General features: G+C 57.1%; 1 protein-coding gene across 1 annotated transcript in view; it reads right to left on the bottom strand.

Moving 5' to 3' along the window:
* ONECUT3 (one cut homeobox 3) overlaps positions 1–20827 on the bottom strand; it is a 28435-nt gene extending 7608 nt beyond the window's left edge. Inside the window, exon 1 of the mRNA XM_036399502.1 lies at positions 19798–20827. Coding sequence (XP_036255395.1) covers positions 19798–20827 — 1030 coding nt within the window. The remainder of the gene's footprint in view (positions 1–19797) is intronic.
* Between the last annotated feature and the right edge of the window lie 1190 nt (positions 20828–22017).

The following is a 22017-nucleotide window of genomic DNA, read 5'->3' as shown; positions in this document are numbered from 1 at the left end:
CTGCCCAGACACAATCCTGTGTTTGAATGGAATTTATGCATCATGTATGAGGTGTATGAATATGCAATATGTTGTTGTTTTTAAGGGTCAGTCCTCTGTTAACGTAGGGCCTTTTTCTGGGCTTTGCCCAGAAAAAGGTACCAGGATGTCCATAACTCTTTGTTTCTATTGTCTCACATTGTCCTAATACAAATTGTCCCAAATCATTATTACTTTAATTATATTACTATTTTTATAACCATTTTATTACTATTAAACTTCTAAAATTTTAAAAACAAGTGATTGGTGTTTTTCACCCTTCCCTTCCCTTCCCTTCCCTTCCCTTCCCTTCCCTTCCCTTCCCTTCCCTTCCCTTCCCTTCCCTTCCCTTCCCTTCCCTTCCCTTCCCTTCCCTTCCCTTCCCTTCCCTTCCCTTCCCTTCCCTTCCCTTCCCTTCCCTTCCCTTCCCTTCCCTTCCCTTCCCTTCCCTTCCCTCCTCACACCAAGCTTTTGGTGCCTCAGCCCAGGGAGCAGCTCTGACCCAGCTCAGCTGGATCCAGCATTTGGTTTGCACTGTATATTTTTCTATATGTACTTTTCTTAGATGTTAGAAATTCATTATTGACCCTAGCAGGTGATCTTTAGGTTTTAAATGGTGATGGGTGATAAATTCTTGATTAGAGAGTTTGCAGCTGAAATTTGCCTATGAAGTTAACAAATTAATTTTCTTTGTGTGTGTTAATGAATCTAGGATGTTAAGATATTATATTCTTTGACTCTTCCAGTTCAATCTAGAAATAATGCAATGGGTCTGGCCCTGCTGGCCACCCACACCAAGCACCCCACACATCCCCCACAGCCCTGGGGGTTGGCACCTGGAGGGAAGGGGCTGGAAAGGGAAGCACGAGCCCTCTGTGCCCTGTCGGGTGACAAGGGTCCCTCCGAGATGGGGGTCCCGATTCGGGCTCAGCCCCCAGGACAGCTCATTTCCTCTCCTGCTCTTCTCAAGCCTGGCCTGCCCTTCCAAGGGTGGCATTTGCAGCGCTCCCAGCACTGAAGCAGAGGAGTTTGTGTGGTTTGAGGGCAGCTGAAGTGATACAAAGGAGCTGTGGCTGCTGCAGCTCTGCTCGGCTCCATCCCTCCACATCTGCCCTGGTTTTATCCTTGTCCTGCCCAGGTGAGCTGTTCTGGCCCTGGTGCCAGCCACCAAATCCCTCTCAGGGACACCAAAACAGCTTCACATGACTTAAAAAGATGAGTTTGTTGTTAAAAGCATTTCTTTTCTGCACAGGTTTCATTTCCCACTTGCTTTTCCAGACTCCTTTATGAAGGCAGACCTGGTGCCCTGCTCTGCTCTCCCCAACACCCGGGGGAATGAGGATCAGCTCTGTCGGGAACATTTCCCCCATTTGTCCTATTTCCTCCCTTTCCAGACCTGTTTTTTGGACCAGGATCAGCTGCTTTTATTGTTCCAGTGGACACCGCGCCTATGGGGAGCTGCTGCCCGGGACTGGAGCGCTGCCGTGGCCAGGCAGGGCTGGGCAGGAGCCCCGGAGCGCTGCTCGGATCTCCTCGCTCCTCTCCCGAGTCAGCAGCACTTAGCGAGACGAGAGCAAATTGGTGCTAATGAAGTGCCGGAGTCAGGCGGCAGCGCCCGGAGGGACGGCAGGGCGGAGGGGATGAGGCTGGAAAAGCTCCATCCCCTGCAATGAGTTTTCCTTGGAGCCAGCTTGTGCTCAGCGCTGGTGCAAGAGCCCCAGCTACACATTCTGGGGGGAAAGGGGGAGTTTGGGGGTTGATTTGTGCCATGGCTGCCGGTGGGGCTGGTGTTAGGTCAGATATTAGGGAAAGGTTCTTCCCTCCGAGGGTGCTGGGCGCTGCCCAGGCTCCCCAAGAATGGTGCCAAGGCTGCCAGGACAGCACTCCCAGGGGTGCTCAGGGTGGGATTGTTGGGGTGGCTCTGCAGGGCTGGACTGATTATCCCTGAGGGTCCCTTCCAGCTCAGGTGCTGGGGAAGGTGAAACAGGAAAGCCTTATAAATATGATTGCCTGGCAAAAGATGATTTTGAGAATATAGAAACTATAAGCGAGATTGAAATGAAAGCAAGCTTTGAGATCCCTCAGTTACTGAACAACTGGAAAACAATGGCATGGCCAGCTGAAGGTGATCCCCTTTTGATGGAACAACACCCTCTGCTTGCAGACAGCTCCAAGGGTCAGAGCAGACCCTGCCAGCCTGGCAGAAGGGGCCCAAAGAGGAGTTTTTAGGGTTTAAAATGTAGCACAGAATAGTACTGTGATGATTCTTATAGGCTGTATGGAAATGCTGTAGGATTTGTATCTTGTACTAGATTGATTATTGAGAATTAGAATATTCAACACAGAAGAAGATTTATTGTATTGGAACGGGAACTTCGCCCTCTTAGCTCTTGCCTCTTACTCTCTTACCCCTTTTACCCTCTTATGCTTTTGCTCTCTTATCCTTTTACTCTCTTACCTTCTCATCCTCTCTCCCCTCTCTTCTCTCAGGCCTGCTCTGAGCTGTGCCTGCAGCTCCCAGCAGGGCCCTGCACCCAGGCCCTTTGCAATAAACCCCAAATTCCATGGCCTGGCTGCAGAGATCTCTCGTGTCCGTCTGTCCCGACTGTGCTACCCCCCATGCTCCTACACTCAGGATTTTCCATTCTGTGACATCGAGGTAATGCTGGACAAGGAGCCTGTGATGGGAATCCGGGGTGGCATCCCTGTGACACTGAACTTGTTAGTCCATGGATTTTCATTCAGACTGATTCATGCTGTGCTGCAGGATGAGCTCTGTCAGCTGAAGGATCCACTTCCAAGTTTGCTTCTGAAGGACCACTCCTGCAGCTTGAGTTGTTCCAGAACGTGTAAATAATCTTTACTGAATAGGCCAATAAGTTGTAAATTAATAAATTAAAGTATTAATTAAACACAGGGGATTTGCAGATCTACATGTCAGCATTTGGTCCACACACTCTGAACTTCAGATAAATGCAAACTGTGTGAAAGAGAAAACATTTGTGGCTGGGGGGGGGGGGGCTGTGCATTCCATTCTCTCCTCACTCCTTCACACAGGAGAGGAGCAGCAAGGATCTCCCTTTGGGATTCCCTTTGGGATTCCCAGCAGCCTGTTCCTGCCTCCAGCTGCTCCTGGAACTCTGAGCAGGGACATTGAGCAAGTTCAGTGGCCATGGCACGTCCTTCATCAGGGTGTGCTGGCCCTGAGCTGGTGCCCAGAGAGGGCCCAGAGCCATCATCAGCCACAAACAATGGGCTGGAGACAGGGAAAGAGCAGTGGAAGGGAAAAACCCAAGAGTTTCCTGCATATCCTGATTAAATCTGGTCCTGGGTGTGTTTATGGGGTGTGAGATGGGAAGGTCACAGAATCACAGAATCCACAGAATTCACAGAATCACTGGGTTGGAAGAGACCTCCAAGAGACCTCCATTGCATTATTTCTAGATCGAACTGGAAGAGTCCAAGAATATAATCCTCTTAACATCCTAGGCCCATTAACACACACACAAGATCATCGAGTCCATCCCAGCCCCAGCACCTCAACTGAACCCTGGCACCCAGTGCCACATCCAGGCTTTGTTAAACACACCCAGGGATGGGGACTCCACCACCTCCCCGGGCAGCCATTCCAGAACTTTATCACCCTTTCTGTAAAAAACTTTTTCCTGATACCCAACCTGTATTTCCCTTGGTGCAGCTTGAGGCTGTGTGCTCTGGTTCTGTCAGTTCCTGGAGAAAGAGCCCAGCCCCAGCTGAGCACAGGCACCTTTCAGGAGCTGCAGAGAGTGATGAGGGCACCCCTGAGTCTCCTTTTCTCCAGGCTGAGCACCCCCAGCTCCCTCAGTCCCTTGGGGCTTGGCTGAGTCAGTTCTCAGTGGGCTGCTGGATTTCTGCCCCTGGTGCAGAGACAGCCAGGACAGTCTGTAATCCTCAGGGTGGGGTGTACAGGGTCCCCAGGACCCTCTGAGGGTGGGCAGGATGATGTGCACAGGGCCATCATCTGCTCTGGGTACCTCTGAGCTCCAGCAGTGCATGGCAGGAGGGAGATTCAGCCTGGAGCCCCTCATGGTGTGAGGCTCTACTCCAGGGAGCCCCGGGCATTGACAGCCCTCTGTCAGCCCTTGTCACAGCCCAGCTCCAGTGTGACCCCAAATTCGGCTCCAGTGTGACCCCAAATCCCAGTTTTTCCCACCTGGCACAGAGACTGCATGGGGAGCAGGCCCAGCCCAGCAGGGTCAGGGAAATCCCAGCCCTGAGCACAGCCTGGGGATGAGCTCAGGGAGAGCAGCCCTGGGGGAAGGACTTGGGGTGTTGGTGAGTGAGAGGCTCAGGCTGCCCCGGCCATGGGCACTGAGCCAGAAACCCCCCCTGGGCTGGGCTGAGCCCCCAGCGTGGGCAGCAGGGGAGGGGGGGATTCTGCCCCTGTGCCCCTGTGCTCAGGTGAGACCCCACCTGCAGAGCTGCCCCAGCCCTGGGCACCAGCAGCAGGAGGACGTGGAGCTGCTGGAGCCAGGCCAGAGGAGGCACGGAGATGCTGCAAGGGCTGGAGCCCCTCTGCTCTGGAGCCAGCCTGGCACAGCTGGGGCTGCTCACCTGGACAAGAGAAGGCTCCAGGGACACCCCAGAGCCCCTGGCAGGGCCTGAAGGGGCTCCAGGAGAGCTGCAGAGGGGCTGGGGACAAGGCCTGCAGGGACAGGAGCCAGGCAATGGCTCCCAGTGCCAGAGGGCAGGGCTGGATGGGATCTTGGCAATCAGGAATTGTTCCCTGGCAGGGTGGGCAGGCCCTGGCACAGGGTGCCCAGAGCAGCTGGGGCTGCCCCTGCATCCCTGGCAGTGCCCAAGGCCAGGCTGGACAGGGCTGGGAGCAGCCTGGGACAGTGGGAGGTGTCCCTGCCATGGCAGGGGTGGCACTGGATGAGCTTTGAGGTCCCTCACATCCCAAACCGCGCTGCAATTCTGTGACAATGGCAGGGACACAGCCCCATTGTGTCGCTCGGTGTGGCCCCTCAGGTGTGTCCCCCTCGCCCCTCAGGGCCCAGGGTGACTCTGGCCCCTCCCGGGCTGAGGGTGAGGAGGGGTCCCAGCACGCCCCCTCCCCCCCCGCCATTCCGCAGCGCTGGTCCCGCCCGCTCCCCCCGTACTGACAATGGTTCGTTCCGCAGCCGCTCTGGGCCGTCCCCGCCCCGCTGGCGCCCCCCTGCGGATGGTCACGCGCGCTCCCCCCCGGGGCGGCGCAGTGGTACAGCCCGGCGCACCTCCCCCCGCTGCCCGATGGACCGGCCCTTGCTCCCCCCTTCCTCAGCTCAATGGGCCGGTCCAGCCGCTCCGCGCACACGGGATGGAGCGGTCCACCCGCGCCCCGGGGGGGGAGAATGGGAGCCCCTCTTCCCGACCCGGGTGCGGGGCAGGGAAGCTCCGTGTGCCCCATTGCTGCTCATCCCTCCCCATCGCTGCCCCATCACTGTCCCCGTCACTGCCACATTACTGCCCCATCACTGCCCCCATCGCTGCCCTATCACTGCTCCATCCCTGCCCATCATCCATCAGTCACTGCCCCATGACATCACTGCTCCATCACACTGCCCCCATCCCTGCCCCATCTGCCCCATCTGCCCCATCCCTGCCCATCACTGTCCCCATCCCTGCCCATCACTGCCCCCATCACTGCCCCATCACTGTCCCCATCACTGCCCCCATCACTGGCCATCGATGCCCATCACTGGTCAATCATTGCCCCATCACATCGCTGCCCATCACCGCCCCATTAATGCGCCATCCCTGCCCCATCCCTGCTCCCATCCCTGCCCCGCTATTGCTCCACACATATGCGGCAGTAAAACCACCCCAGACCCCCACCCAGCCACACAACCACGGCCCGCAGCCCCACCGGGACCCCGCTGTCCCCCAGGGTGTCCCCGGGGTGTCCCCCGGGCGCGGTGGCACGGCCGGCACTAAGCCAGTGACTCTTAATCCACCGCCCGGCGTTATTAGTTCAGCTCCCCAGGCATTTCCCGCAGTAATTGCGCTGATCTGCCTGGGATTATGCGCTGCCACCGCAACGATGGATGATGTTTTAATTTGAGCTGGGCATCTCCGGGGAGGGCAGGGCAGGAGCGAGACCCCCTGAGCTCTGGGGAGGACTCAGAGCCTTTTCAGAGTCCCAGTGTGGGGTGCAGGGGCTGCTCAGGGCTGTTTTAGGCTGGAACCTGCACCCTGGTTGTCCATCAAGCGATGCCCTGGCTGGACAGCAGGGTCCAGCGATCCCAGCTGGGTGGGGATGGGGTTCAGCTCCCCCTGCGTGGCTGGGGAGGGCTCTTCCCAAATCCCAAATCCCTGCTGGGCTGGGTGAACGATCACGGTCCTGGCCCCATCCAGCCGGGAGGGAAACCCACGGGAAAAGGGCTCCTGCCTCCTCCCCTCCAAAGGCAGCAGAGAAACTCCCTCCTCAACGTTACCTTTAAAAATGACCCCCACCCCGCGCTGTTCCTTCTGGTAACGCAGCAATTAATCACGGCGAGGATGGGATAGATTTGTAATCAGCTCCCCCCTCCCACAGCCCCCATTTCGCAGCCCTGGGTGTTTTTCCCGGCTCCCCCGCCCCATTCCGTGTGGGGATGGGGCCAGTGCAGCCCATTGATCCTGCCCGGTCGATTTTATTGAAACTCCCACGAGTGGCTTTAACTGCGTGTTGGATATTGCTGGCACATCACTTTGATGGCGACGTGACCGGCGGGAGCTCACGGGCAGGTTTGAGGGGAGGGCTGCAGGATCCATCCCGCAGGAGCTGCCCCATTCCTTGCCGTATTCCCTGCCCCTATTCCTTACCCCATTCCCTGCCCCAATCCCTGCCCCTATTCCTTATCCTATTCTTTGCCCTATTCCCTGCCCCATTCCCTGTCCCCATTCCCTGCCCCTATTCCTTACCCTATTCCCTGCCCCATTCCCTGTGCATTCCCAACCCCATTCCCTGCCCCTATTCCTTACCCTGTTCCCTTCCCCTATTCCCTCTGCATCCCCTGCCCCATTCCCTGCCCCTACTCCTTATCCTATTCCATGCCCCTATTCCCTGTGCATTCCCTGCCCTACTCTCTTCCCCATTCCCTGCATCTATTACCGGCCCTATTCCCTTCCCCTATTCCCTGTCCCATTCCCTGCCCTATTCTTTATCCTATTTCTTACCCCATTCCCAGCCCCACTCCCTGCCTCTATTTCCTGTCCCATTCCCTGCCCTGCTTGCTCCCTGCTCCTATTCCCTTTCCCCATTCTCTGCCCCTATATCCTGTCCCCATTCCCAGCCCCATTCCCTGCCCCATTCCTTATCCTATTCTTTACCCCATTCCCAGCCCCATTCCCAGCCCCATTCCCTGCTTGCTCCCTACCCCATTCCCTACTCTATTCCCTGCCCCAACTCCCAGCCCCATTCCCTGCCCTATTCCTTATCTTATCCCTTACCCTATTCCTTGCCCCATTCTCTGGCCCTATATCCTGTCCCCATTCCCTGCCCCATTCCCAGCCCACTCCCTGCCCCGTTCCCTGCCCTATTCCTTATCCTATTCTTTACCCCATTCCCTGCCCCTATTCCCTTGCCCCATTCTCTGCCCCTATATCCTGTTCCCATTCCCTGCCCCTATTCTGTGCCACTAGTCTGTGCCCCTATTCCCTGCCCCATTCCCTGCCCTATTCCTTATCCTATTCTTTACCCCATTCCCAGCCCATTCCCTGCCCCATTCCCTGTCCCCATTCCCTGCCCATCCCCAGGGCTTTCCCCCGAAGGTGGGACGGTAGAATGGGACAGCAGAGCTGGGGAAGGGGCTTGGGATGGTTCCAGGGAATGGTTTCTCTTGGAAAAGGGTTGGGGGGTAAAATGTGTTGAGGAGGAAAGGAGAGAGTGAAGGGGGGGAAAGAGAGCAAAGAAAAATGAGTCAAGAGGAAAGGGAATAAAGCGAAGGAAGAGAGGGAAAAGGGAGAAGAGGGAAAGGAGGAGATGCAGAAGAAGAGAGAAAAAGGGAAAGAAAAATAAATAAGAAAAAAAAGAGAAAAGGAGAAATATAAGGAATATAAGGAAAAGAAAAGAGAAAGATAGGAAAAGGAGAAAGAAAAAGGAAGAATAAAAAGGGAAATGAAGGGAGAAAGTGAAAGAAAGGGGCTGAAAAGGGAGAAAAAGAAAAGGTAAAGAAGAAAGAGAAAAGGGAAAAGAAAACAAGGAGGGGGAAGAGCAAAGGGAGGAGAGGAGGGAGCGAGGGGACCCTGGGGTGGCACAGCTGTGCCCGAGGCAATGCCCAGCAGCCCCTTGGCTTCCCCTTCCCACTCCTGCCTCTTTTCTGCCATTCTTGCACAGCAAGAGACACTGCCAGGCACTGCCAGGTGACAGTGGCACTGCCAGGTGACAGTGACAGTGACGCTGAGAGGTGACAGTGGCACTGCCAGGGCACTGCCAGGCACTGCCAGGTGACAGTGGCACTGCCAGGCACTGCCAGGTGCTGCCCCTCCCTCCAGCTGCACCCTGGAGGTTCCTGGGCCGGGCTCGGCTCTGGGATGAATCCCTCATCCAGAGGAAGCACAAACCCTCCACAAACCCCCTGAAAAGCGCTGGGGTACAAGGCTGAGGGGGGTCTGAACCCCTAAATGTCCCCCAGGGTCCCTTTTCCCGAGGATGAAGAACCTGGCTCACCCCAGGGAACCACAGCAGGGCCACCACCTCACCATGGTGACAAAAAGCAGAGCAAAGAAATCATCTGGGTTTTTCTTGGGGACGGTGAAGGCAGAAGAATCAGCATTTTGGGGTGAAAAAGGCTGTTAGGGTTTTGGGGAGATGCTTTCAGAATTTTTCCAGGAAAAGCCAACTGGTTTGGAATCATCTTTCCTTGAATAAATGCCCTGATTTTGATGGTTTTCTTTCAATTTCTGTTTTCTGGCTGCCTGTGTGTGCAGGCAAGTGAGCCAGTGCCTTTGGGCAGCCCAGCAGAGGAGCTCCCAGGGAAACACCAGGACAGGGATTTGCTGATTCCGCTTGAGAAATGTCACCAAAATCCCACAGCTTGGCCCCAAAAAGAGGATTAACATTAGACATTGATTCAGGCATCCATTTCCAGAGGCCTTGGGGTCACTCTGAAGCCTGGCAGGGCAGTGTCACCATCCCACCCTCTCCCTGCTCTATTCCCTGCCTCTATTTCCTTCCCCTATTCCCTGCCCTATTTGCCCCCATTCCCTGCCCTATTGCCTGCTCTATTCCCTGCCCCTATTCCCTCCCCCCATTCCCTGCCCCATTCCCTTCCCCTATTCCCTGCCCCATTCCCTGGTCTATTCCCTTCCCCTATTTCCTGCTCTATTCCCAGCCCCATTCCCAGCCCTATTTACTCCCATTCCCTGCCCTATTCCCTTCCCCTATTTCCTTTTCCATTCCCTTCCTCTATTCCCTGCCCCATTCCCTGCCCTATTTGTCCCCATTCCCTATCCCCATTCCCTATCCCCATTCCCTGCCCCATTCCCTGCCCCTACTCCCTGTTCTATTCCCTATCCCCATTCCCTGCCCCATTCCCTGCCCTTATTCCCTATCCCCATTCCCTGTTCTATTCCCTGCCCCATTCCCTGCCCTATTGCCTGCTCTATTCCCTGCCCCTATTTCCTGCCCCATTCCCTTCCCCTATTCCCAGCCCCATTCACCCCCATTCCCTGCCCTATTCCCTTCCCCATTCCCTGTCCTATTTGCCCCCATTCCCTGCCCCATTGCCTGCCCCATTCCCTGCCCCTCTTCCCTATCCCCATTCCCTGTTCTATTCCCTGCCCCATTCCCTATTTGCCCCCATTCCCTATCCTCATTCCCTGCCCTATTCCCTGGAGTTGGGGGGCGGATGAGGAAGAGCCCCCCCCATTCTGGGGAGGCTCTGGAAGCCCAAACCCCTTTGGCATCGAGCATCCAGCATCGCATTCCAGCCCAGCTGCGCCAGGTGCGGCTCCATCCACGCAGGAACCGCAGCGAGACCCGCCCCCACCCCGGGCTGGGATTATCCGGGGGTTCCGCGCCGGGGCAAACAAGGGACACTCGGAAAATGGGGGGAAAACCCACGAAATAGGGGCAGGTCTGTGTGAAAATGGCAGGGGTGGGGTCTGCCGCGGTGGGAGCAGCTCCCGGAGCGCTGAGATCTCTGTCAGCCCCTGATGCTATCGCCCGTCAGCAGCTCCCGCTGCATTTGCAATTTTAGCCCTGGTGGAGAAGCTTCGCTCGTTACCTGCTCCTTATCGGCCGCGGGAGCAGCGTGGCTCCCACAAAGCGACCTCGAAACGCTCCGGGGCACCGGAGAATTTTTCCTTGGTCCAAAGATCCAGCTAAGTTACCGTTCCTTTTGCATTTCCCACTAAAAACTGCTTGGGAAAGACTCTATGGAGGGAAGTAAGATGGACTGACCCCTCCCTAGTATATTCTCTGATAATACACCAAGCCTGAAATTACAGATTTGGGGTAAATGCTAAAAAGAAACTGTTAACAGAATTCAGGGAAGTTTCAATTCACTATCAGGAGACATTTCTGTAGCAGTAGGTTGGACAAATGTTTATGAGAGACGATAGTTGATCCTGGAATCAGTCAGGATATAAATCAAGGTCTTGAGATCTCTTTCAGATGTATGGTTCCACATTGTCTCAGTCATCTTCCAACCACCTTCCAATGCCTCCCTTCCTCGGGTTTCATAACCTGCTGCTGTCAGAGCTCTGCCCTGCACTGTTCATCCCCTCTGCTGCCCAGGGAAACTGAGGCACGAGTGGGGTGCTCATCCACGGCCACGTCACGGCTCGTGTCTCTTCCACGTGGTGGCTTTGGGACATTTCCCAGGGCTCAAAGCCACCCTTGCCATGGCCTTGGCTGCCCCAGACCGTGCCCTGCCCGTGCTGTGGGCACTCCTTGGAGCCCGAGGTGTTTCCCCTGCTCTTGGTCCTTTTGGGGTTTGTAGGGTCCCTGACAGCCAAACCGGGCACTTTGGGTTCCCACAGAGCCCCCTCAGCACACCCAAACCCCCAGGCCTGAATATCTGGGGCTCTCTGGAGTCATTCCTGCAGCAGGAGAGCTCAGCTCTCCTCCAGCCTGATGGGATGGGAGACCTGCAGCTCCCCTTGCTGCCTCGTCCTGCCGAGCCCTGAGCTCAGCAGAGTGGGGTTGGTACCCCTGGCCTGGCAGCAGCAAAAGCTGCAATTTGCTCTTCCTTTTTTTTTTCTTTTCTTTTCTTTTTTGGGAGTTGTTTTTGTTTTTTTTTTGTCAAGATGTTGGGATTTTCCTCCCTCCTCTGCAAGCAAGGAGAATATAGACAGTCCCAGCCTTCCCTGCTTTCCCCTCCTGTTCCATTTGGAAATTTTTCATTTCCTTCTCCCAGGCTGGGCAGAGCTGAGGCACCCTCAGTCTGCCAGGGCTGATGAGGTTTCCCAAATCCCAAAGTGAATCCAAGCAACAGAAGCAACCTGCCCATCTCAGCCCAGCATCCCTGCATGCCCCCATGTGGGCAAGGCTTGACTTCAGCACCTGTGAAACACCTTGAACCCAACTCCTCCAGACATAGAACACCCCTGGAATGGCTTTAAAATCACTTCTGAACCTCCTCTCCTTGCACTGCAAAACCACCATTATTATATATATATATATATACATATATATATATATGTATGTATATGTATGTATATATATTATACACATATATTCCATTATATATATTTCAAGAATGACCCTAATAACTGAACAAAATTATATATAATTTTATATTTATAATGAATAGAAAAAAAAGAAAAATAATTATAAATATAATAGAAAATAAATAATATAAAAGACATTTATATATATTTATAATAAGTAACTTAAGCAATAACTTAGCAAATTTATATATACATTTTATATATATGTATAAAATTTATATTCATTTATATTTATACATATATATTTATATATATGTATAAAAATAACAGCACATATATATGTGTGTATGCATATTATATATATATAATATATATAAAAACATAAATGTTCTAAGTTATTAGGGTCATCTTTGAAATCCTATCCATGTCCATACAAACATCTCTCAATTTTAATATTGGGTCCTTATTTTTTAAATATCCTGGTCCCTCTTTCCAGCACCAGAGAATCCACGTTGCCTCTTTTCTTTGCTATTTTTTAACAACACCAAATGTTTTAAAAATCCATTTCTCCCATCCAAGCCAGACTTGCTTTACATCTTGCTGGATACAGAGATTTCCCTGTATCATTTGAGGCATTAACGAGATTTTTGAATTTCCATTAAATCAGCAAATTTTGCCGCTCAGCGGCCTCAGTCGTGCACGGAGCCAGGATTAAACACACTCCAGAAGCTGCCAAAAGCTGCTGCTCGCCAGCACCTCCCTGCATGGCTTCTGGATGAGGATGGAGGGGAACATTTTGGACTCCACCTTCCCTTTTGGGCCGGTTTCCAAGCCCAGGGGCTGCCCCAACCTCTCTGCGCTGCCCTTGGGGCTGTGCAGGAGCAGGGCCATGGCCAGGTGTACATCCCAGCGGGGTCAGACCATGTCCCAGGCTGATGGCACCTGGCCTGGGTTGATGGGACTCATCCTGGGCTCCTTTAAGCCTCAGCTTCATGCCAATCTCCAGGAATTTGCACATCTCAGCTCAAATCCAAAAAAGAAGCCAGGCCAGAGCCATGAACGTGGGTATGGGGTGAGGGCAGATCAAAGCTGCCCAGTGCCTCCATTCCTGCTCAGGGCTGGCCTCCCTCTGCTGGAACCTTTCCAAAAACCTCAGGGAACCTCAGAGACTCTTCCTGTCCTGGGGAAAGTGACTGGTCCAGTTCTGTCCGAGCCAAGGAAGCAGCAATTCCCACAGGGAACATGGCCTGTCCTGCTGGGATTCTCTTCCAGCATCCCAAATTGCTCCCAAGGTCTGGAGCAGGAGGAGCATTTCCACACCCCCACTGAGCTGCCAAGGCTCAGTTCCTTCAAGCCAGGCTCTGATGGAGTTTATTTCATTTTAAATCTCATTTTTGTGTTTGTGTTTCCAGTCAGCCATCACCACCCTGCTGCAATCCCAGGACAGCCTCGCACCAGGAGCCCTCTGTGCCAGGAGATTTCTGCAGGGATTTTTGTTTCCTTTACACCCAGGTGATGCCCAGGGCAAGGCAGGACATTGCCAAGGCAGGAAAGCACCAGCCTGGGCCCTTCCTCTGCTCTTTTGCCTTCACCATCCCTCTGCTTTCTCTGCTTTTTTGGCACCAAGGGAGCTGGGCAGAAAATGCAGTGATGGGAGCACAGAGCTTCCTCCTCAGCCCCTCAGTGGGGCACAGCTGCCCCCCCAGAGCCACAGACTCCCCAGCCCTGCACCTGCCTCTGAGCAGAATGAGAAAATATTGGATTTGTTTTGTGAAGGGAAAAAAAAAATAAAAAAATAATAATAAAAAAAATCTAATATTCTGTCTGCGATCCCAGACTCCGTGCCTGGTTATGGCAGGAAAATGCTGTAAATCTCCCCTTTCCCCACCAGCTGGGAGAGAAAAACCCATTTTCTTTTAATATTCTTATTTTTCTCCTGGTCTAAGCCCCATCATTTTGCAGTCAGCTCTGCAATCTCTTTGTTGACCAGGGCTTAAACCTGCTCTCCCGGCTCCCCCGACCCCGGGAAGTCGCCTCGCACACCCTTCCCAGCAGCTCCCAGGCAGCGGCAATGAGATTTTAATAGATGTATTTTCAAATTAGTTCTGGGCCTTTCAAGACTTATCAGTTAAATGAGGTTTTTCAAATTGATTCAAAGGTCACTCCGAGAGTTTTCTCTTCTCTGTTATCTCTCCCTTATGGTTTCAGTGGCGATTGACAGGACAAGGAAAAAAATTATCACCCCCGTGTTGTACACCCAGAAAAAGATAAACCCAACAAAAACCCACCCAAAACGCGGACCCAAATTAAAAGGAGGCGGCAAGAAAAGCCCCAGGCGTGGCCCCCGGGGCTGGGGCGATGCGCAGAGCCCGTGGGGGATTTGGGGAGCAGCGTTTGGGGGAGCAGAACCCGCGGGCGCGGGTGGGTGGCAGAGGGGAGCTCGTTTCCTGGGGGTGTGGGGAAGGAACCCCATTTAATGTTTAACCTGCGGGAGGTTTATTGGCCCCTTCTGAGGCGCAGATTAGGAGCAAACAGAAAAACAGCCGCGGGCGGAGCGAGGCGGCCCCGCCGAGCTGATAAGGCGGTGGCGCGGAGGGTGCGGGGAGCTGCGGGACACGGGCAATGAGGGGGACACCGGGAGCTGCGGGGTTCGGGAATGAGGGACACCGGGAGCTGCGGGGTTCAGGAATGAGGGACACCAGGAGTTGCGGGACACGGGGTTCGGGCAGTGAGGGACACCGGGAGCTGCGGGGTTCGGGCAGTGAGGGACACCGGGAGCTGCGGGGTTCGGGAATGAGGGACACCGGGAGCTGCGGGGTTCAGGAATGAGGGACACCAGGAGTTGCGGGGTTTGGGAATGAGGGACACCGGGAGCTGCGGGGTTTGGGAATGAGGGACACCGGGAGCTGCGGGGTTCAGGCATGAGGGACACCAGGAGCTGCGGGACACGGGGTTCGGGCAGTGAGGGACACCGGGATCTGCGGGACACGGGCAATGAGGGGGACACCGGGAGCTGCGGGGTTCAGGAATGAGGGACACCAGGAGCTGCGGGGTTTGGGAATGAGGGACACCGGGAGCTGCGGGGTTCGGGAATGAGGGACACCGGGAGCTGCGGGGTTCGGGAATGAGGGACACCGGGAGCTGCGGGGTTCAGGAATGAGGGACACCGGGAGCTGCGGGGTTCGGGAATGAGGGACACCAGGAGCTGCGGGGTTCAGGCAATGAGGGACACCAGGAGCTGCGGGGTTCAGGCAATGAGGGACACCAGGAGCTGCGGGACACGGGGTTCGGGCAGTGAGGGACGCCAGGAGCTGCGGGGTTTGGGAATGAGGGACACCAGGACCTGCGGGACATGGGCAATGAGGGGGACACCGGGAGCTGCGGGGTTCAGGAATGAGGGACACCGGGAGCTGCGGGACACGGGGTTCGGGCAATGAGGGACACCGGGAGCTGGGGGACACGGAGTTTGGGAATGAGGGACACCAGGAGCTGCGGGGTTCAGGAATGAGGGACACCAGGAGCTGCGGGGTTCAGGAATGAGGGACACCAAGAGTTGCGGGGTTCGGGCAGTGAGGGACACCAGGAGCTGCGGGGTTCAGGAATGAGGGACACCAGGAGCTGCGGGGTTCAGGAATGAGGGACTCCGGGAGCTGCGGGACACGGCGCAGGGAGAGCAGCGGAGCGCGCAGCGGCCGCACCCGCGCAGCCGGGGACGCCGGCGGTGGCTGCTCCGTGCGGGCGGCTCCGCACCGCCGGAGAAAGTCGCCTCTAATTCACCAAATCCCAAAACTTGCTTCAAAAGGGACCGTAAAGCTCATCTCGTTCCAACTATATTTATGAGCTAAAAAAAAAATATAAAAGATTAGCAAAATAAAATAGTAATTTAAGAAAAAAATTAAGAAATTCTAATTTTAAAAAAAGTATATATATAACCCAAACCAAAGCAAAAAAACCCGCACTTTTTAAGGTTTGGTTTGGTGGTTTTTGTTTTTTGCTGGGACAAAGCTTTGCCTCCTTTCCCGAATCTTTCTCCGACTCCTTGCGTGGGCAGCTCTCCCGGGCCGGGAGGAGCCGCTGCGAGCCGGGAGCCCCAAAATCTCGTTTTCGCCCATTTTACGGCGACAAAACCCATTCGCTCCCGGTCCTCCAAAGCTCTCCGCTGCTGCGGCGCCTTTTTCCCGTCGCCTGCGGCCACGCGCGGATCGAAAGCAACGAAACCGTGCGCGGTTTTCTGCCGCTCTCCCGGGCCAGAGCCGGGCCGGGGCCGGGGCCGCCCGGTGCTCGGTGGCCGCGGGCCGGGAGGAGCCGACGTTGGGCCAAAGTCGTTTGAAAGAGGCTGAAATTAAAACAAAACTCGTGAAAAAAAAATTAAAAATTTCATATATTTCCCGAGGTTTTACTCAGCGCCATCTTGTCCCTTTTTCTATCACGTCTGTGTATTAATTCGCGGTATTAATTAGTGATATTAATTATTGGTGTTGTCAAAGCTCTCGGGCATTTGTCTTGGCCCAGCCCCGCGGTCGTGCTCGCAGTTCCGGGGTGGTTTTGGGGTTTGTGTTGAAAAACGACGCTTTGTGCTGCGGTGGAGACATGTGCGGGGAAGGGATTCATGGGAAAAGGAGAATCAAAAAAGAAAGGAAAGGAAAGAAAGGAAAAGGAAGGAAAATAATGGAAAAGAATGGAAAGAAAAGAAAGGAAAATAATGGAAAAGAAAGGAAAAGAAAGGAAAAGAAAGGAAAAGAAAGGAGAAAAGGAAGAAAGGAAGAAAAATGAAAGAAAGAAGGAAGGGAAGAAAGAAAGTCAGAAGGCAAGAAGGCAAGAGAGGGAGAGAAAGAAAGAAAGAAAGAAAGAAAGAAAGAAAGAAAGAAAGAAAGAAAGAAAGAAAGAAAGAAAGAAAGAAAGAAAGAAAGAAAGAAAGAAAGAAAGAAAGAAAGAAAGAAAGAAAGAAAGAAAGAAAGAAAGAAAGAAAGAAAGAAAGAAAGAAAGAAAGAAAGAAAGAAAAAGAAAACGAACAAAAACAAGATAAAACAAAAAAAATTAAAATGAAGAACGAAAAAACGGGGGTGGGGGGTGAGGGGCGGAAGTGTTAATGGAAAAATAAAACGAAAGGTTGGAGAGGGAAAAGGAGAAGCGAATGGGGCCCCTCGGGGCCAGCCGCACCCCACGCGCGGGGGTGAATTCCACGCACAGCCGGGGGAATCCGCGGCAGGAGGGATCCCCGAGAGCCCTTGGAGCGGGGAACGCCCCAGAGGGACACGACGGCGTCGTGGCCCTCCCGAGAAATAACCACGAGCGAATTTCCTGGTGCTGAGTGTCGGAATAAATCGGGGGCGGGCAGGGGGTTCCCGCTGGAGGGGGCTGGGATGGGAGCGCACCCAGAGCCACGCGAGGCACCCCCTGCCCACGGACACGCGGGGATGGGGGCGCAGGAACGCTCCCAGCTCCCCCATCGCCCCTCGGGGACGGAGCCGGGCCCTTTTCCGCCCCCAGGGCACGGGGGTTTAGCGGCTGCGGGTCACAGCCGTGCGGGGACCCCCAGAAGTGGCACCGTGGGAGCTCTGCGTCCCCTCAACACTCCCAAGTTGGTGGGGATTAATCTGGAGCGGGCCCGGGGGGCTGCGGCCGCCCCTCGGGGCCGCAGAGATGAACGGCCCGAGGGGACGGGCTGGGCACCGCCAGATGCTGCCCAGATGTTTCTCCGTGGGACCCCTCCTCTTCTGCCGAGCCCCTTGGGGCGAGCGGGGCCGGAGGGAGCCCGGGGCGGCCGGAGCTGCAGCCCCCTCATCTCCCAGCTGAATAATTAATGGTTCATCTGCGGAGGGGCGGCGGGACGGGGGGAACTGGGCTGGAAAGAGGAGAAAAGCGGCGGGTGCCATTTCTAGGGGCCCGGCGTGGTCATCGATCCGCGGCTCACTGACTCGGACTAATCCATCAGATGGACTCCTGCGGCCCCGGACCGGGACCAGGACCAGGGCTAGGATCAAAAATAGAAACAAAAAAAAAAAAGAAGAAAAAAGAGAAGAGGAATAAGAATAGGACCGGGTCCAGAACCAGGACCAAGACCAGGAACAAGAATAGGAAGAGAACCAGGAGCAGAACGAGGAATAGGACCAGAAAGAGAAATAGGAATAGAACCAGGACAGAGGCAGGAATAGGATCAGAACCAGTACCAGTCCGTGCCCCGGCCGTGCCACACAAACACAAAAGTCGAACAATTTTTTTTTTTTTTTTTTTTTTTTTGCCTTCTACCGGGAAAGAAAAATTCTTCTCGCCGCCCACGTCCCTTCCCTGCTTGCCGGGGGCCGAAGGTGGCAACCATGCGGAGCCCTCCAGGCCCCCAGCCTGGAAAAGAACGGGAAAGGACGAGCGCACTCAGCCCGAGGCCTCGGGTCGGGGATTCACCGGCATCGATCGGGGGGCTCGGGCCCGGCCCCCCCAGCGCTGTCCCTTCCCCCGAAGCCGCCGCTCGGGGCGGCCGGGCCGGGGCTGAGCCCGGGGCGGACCCAGGGCCCGGCCCGGGCTGGCGGGAGGGCGGCAGGAGCGAAACGAAAGCGGGACCCGGCGGGGCTCGGGGCCGGAACAAAGCGGCAGCACCGGGGGGGCAGCTCGGCCGAGCCCCTCCGGGAGCCGCGTGGGGCGGTCGGTCCCGCGTGGGGAGCGGGGAGCGGCACGGGCAGGTTCAGCACGGGAGGTTGGGCCGGTGGTTTGTGGATTTTTTCCTGTTTTCACGGACAGCAAATGAACAAACCCCGTTGCCCGGAAATCTGGGGGGTTAATAATTCCTGTAAATAATGGGGACATGGCGGCTCTGACAGCGGGGGAAACGGCGCCGGGGAAGAAAAATAATTTTGGGGAGAATAAACCTCCCACGGCGGCGCGAGGAGCGAAGAGGGGACAGCAGGGACAGGGACCCTACGAGGCGGTTCGGGGACAGGGATCCCTGACCCGGGCCGGGGACAAGGACGTCTCCAGGCGGGCCGAGAAGAGAGGTCCCCCTGAGCTTCCCCCAGCTGCGGCCGCCTTTTTATCAGCACTATCACGGATATTTTAAATTATTATTACTACTATTATTTTTGAATTATTCATTATTATTTCCAATTCTGGCGAGGCAGAAGCCCGAGCCCGCTGCTCAATTAGCCCCAACAACGGGGGCATTAAACGGCCGATAGCGGCAGTGTTTAAATCTTTATTTACCAGAACCTTGTAAAGCCAGGAACAATTTGCATTCTATTAACTGCTTTTCAATAGGGCATCGACTGGAACTAAAAGATGCCACTACCCTGCCCTAATTAAAGAGCAACTGAATTACACTAAATACATATGAACGCTGCTCTGCCCCATAAATAACGGCGGGTCCTCGTCGCTGCCTTTGCCCGTCCCTACGGGGAGCTCGGATTTCTTAAAAAATAAATTACAAACCACTAACGTGTGTTTTATCCGCCACGGCTCGGCCCCGCGGAGCCAGGAGCTCCAGCCGCGTTTCCGGGGGGAGCGGCTCTGGGCCGGGGCTGGCCGGGAGCACCGGGCACGTCCCCGCTCGCCGCTGTCCCCTCGGTCGCACCCTCCGGCCCCTTCCCCGCGACCCCCGCCCGCCCTCGGCTCAGATCGCCGCGTTCCTCCAGCACAGCCTCGGCGGGGAACGGCGCTGCGGGACCTCGAGGCAGCCGGGGATTGAGACACGGGGCAGGCGGGGCTGGGTCCTTCTGCCGGGGGCAGCTCCTGTCCGGAGATTCCCCTGAGCGCGGCCCCGGGACCGAGAGGCGGCGGCCGAAGCGACGGCGGAGGAGTTCCAGGGTTCTGCCGGCGCCACGGGGCCGGTTCGGCGGCACCGAGAGGGAAATCCCCAAAGCAGGAGAACGGGCGGCGGCCAACGGGCACCTCTCGGCTCCCTCCAGCCGCGAGCCCGCATCTCTCGCGGGCAGCGGCAGGCCCGGGAAGGCGGGAGGTCGCCTTAGGTATAACTCACCTTAAACAGAAATTCCTTCCCTTTGGTTTTAAGGTCACAAACCGGGTCGGTAACACCGCCCGGGCCCGGCCCCAGTTCGCGATGGCAACCCCGAAACCCCCGAGGGTTCCCACGCGTGTTCGCAGCACCCCCTGACCCACCCGCTGGAGGTGCGGGGCGGCCCGAGCCGAGCCGAGCCGAGCCGTGCCGTGTCCTACCTGCCAGTCTGAGCGCCGACATCCTCTGAAATTCCGGCTCCTGCAACCATTTCCACATCCTGCGGAAAGTCTCCCGGCCGGACTTGAGCTTACTCCAGGGCTTGGGGTTCCGCAGCAGGTCCGAGAGGGTCCCCTGGGAGCGGCACAAGATCCTCTGCGCGAAGATGGCCTGCGGGATGCTGTACCGCTTCAGCTCGGCCGTGATCCTCTGGGCCACCTCCTTGGTGTTGATCTCCTCCACCTGCCCGGAGCCGCCGGGCTGGGAGCCGGGGCCGGGCGCCGGGCGCTCCCGCTCGCCCAGCAGCGAGGCTCCGGGCTGCCCGTGCGGGTGCCCGTGCGGGTGCATCCCGTTGAGCGGCGGCATCATGGCCGAGCTGGGCGCCGCCAGCCCCCGCGCCAGGTGCTCCTCGCCCCGGGACAGCATCGCGGCGTGCGAGTCGAAGCCGTTGGGCGAGAGCATCTTCTCGTTGGGCAAGTGGCCGGCGGGGCCGTAGGGGGCCAGCGGCTGCTGGGCGTTGTGGAGGCTGCCCAGCCCGTTGGGCAGCGGCGATAGGGGCTGCCCCATGGCCGGCATGTCCTTGGGGTAGTGGCTGTAGAGGTTGCCCATGGAGGCCAAGCTCCGCTCGTCGCGCATGAGGGTGAAGCTACCGCTGACGTTGCCGGCCAGGCGCTGGTGCGGGTGGTGGTGGTGGTGGTGGTGGTGCGGGTGGTGGAACTTCTCCGAGACGGTGGAGATGGGCGGCAGGTGCTGCAGGGGAGTCAGCGTGGTGTAGGTGCTGCTCAGGCTCATGCCGGAGGGCGACTCGCAGGACATGCTCATGGCGGGGTGCAGCGGGGCTCCCAGGCTGTGCTCGCCGCGGTAGTCGCCCCCCTCCAGGATGGAGGCCATGCCCGAGACCATGGCGGGCCGGCCGTGCGGCACCAGGTTGCGGTGCGAGCTCTGCCGCCCGTGCGCGGGGCTCAGCAGCTCGGCGGGCTGCGAGTGCGGGACTCCGTGCAGGCTGCCCAGGTTCTCCATCGCCAGCTCCATGGTGGCCGCCGGGCTCTGCCGCTGCCTCGCCCGCTCGCTCGCTGCCTTCCTCCCCCACCCCCCCGCCGCCGCCGCCGCCGCCTCCTCCTCCTCCTCCTCCTCCACCGCCGCCCCCCCTCCCCGCGCCGGCTGCCCGGATTAATTCAGACTCCGCGCCCGGGGATCGATGTCCGCGCCCCGCGGTCAGGCCGGCATGGCGCGCCCGCCGCCCGCCCTGCCGGGCGCGGGGCTGGGGGCGCGGGGCTGGGGGCGCGGGGCGCTGCGCGGGGCGCGGGGCTCGGTGCGGGGCGGCTGCGGAGCCTCGGCCGCCGGCTCCCGGCAGCCTCGCTCTGGCCCGCGGCGTGACGTCAGCGCCGCCCCGCCCCGCCCCCCCCGGCGGACCGAGCCGCCCCCCCCGCCCCTCTCCCGGTGCCGCGGGGAGCGCCCGCAGCCGGACCCCGCCGGGGTCACCTTCCCCCGCCCCGCCCCGCCCCGCCCCGCGGTGACACCGCCGCCCCGGGGTGACCCCGCTGCCACCGGCCTGACCCCCCCCGCACCGGCTGTCGCGCCCTCCCCGCCGCACCCGGTGCCCAGCGGGTGCCGAGCGCCCACCTGCGCCCCCGAACATCTGGCTGGCCCCAGGCCACTCCCTGTGCACACATCTGGCTGTGCCAGCCACCCCTGGATGTGCCTGTACCCAGCGTTCCCAACACCCCCTGTCCCCCGCTGCCTGCCCCGTGCCCTTCCCAAGGGCCTGGCTGTCCCTTTCTACCCCAAATATCCTGTCCCGCACCCCCGGGGTTCCCCACGCGTGTCCCCCCGTCCCCACGCGTGTCCCCCGCCCCTCGGCGGGCGCTGGCGAGGTGGCCTTGGCACGGGGAGGGGAGGTGACAGGGACACGCTTGGAGAGACACACGGTGCTGCAGGGCCCTGAGCAGTGGTGCTGGAGGAGGAAAAAAAAAAGAAGGAAGGAAGGAAAGGGAAAGGGAAAGAATGAATCGAAATGGAAAATGGAAAACGCGAAGAGAAAATGGAAAATGAAATGGGAAAATGGAGAATGGAAAGAGAAAATTGAAAGGGAAAAGGGAAATGGGAAGGTAAAGGAAAGGCGGTGAGGAAGACTGGATGAAGAGACAACGTGAGCCGGTTTTCGGTCACGGGAGGGGCGGCTGCTCGGTGTCCTTCCAGAAGGGTTTTCAGCTGGCCCCGGC

The sequence above is a fragment of the Molothrus ater genome, chromosome 26 (assembly GCF_012460135.2).
Source record: "Molothrus ater isolate BHLD 08-10-18 breed brown headed cowbird chromosome 26, BPBGC_Mater_1.1, whole genome shotgun sequence".
NCBI lineage: Eukaryota > Metazoa > Chordata > Aves > Passeriformes > Icteridae > Molothrus > Molothrus ater.
This window is presented reverse-complemented; position numbering and strand designations above follow the sequence as displayed.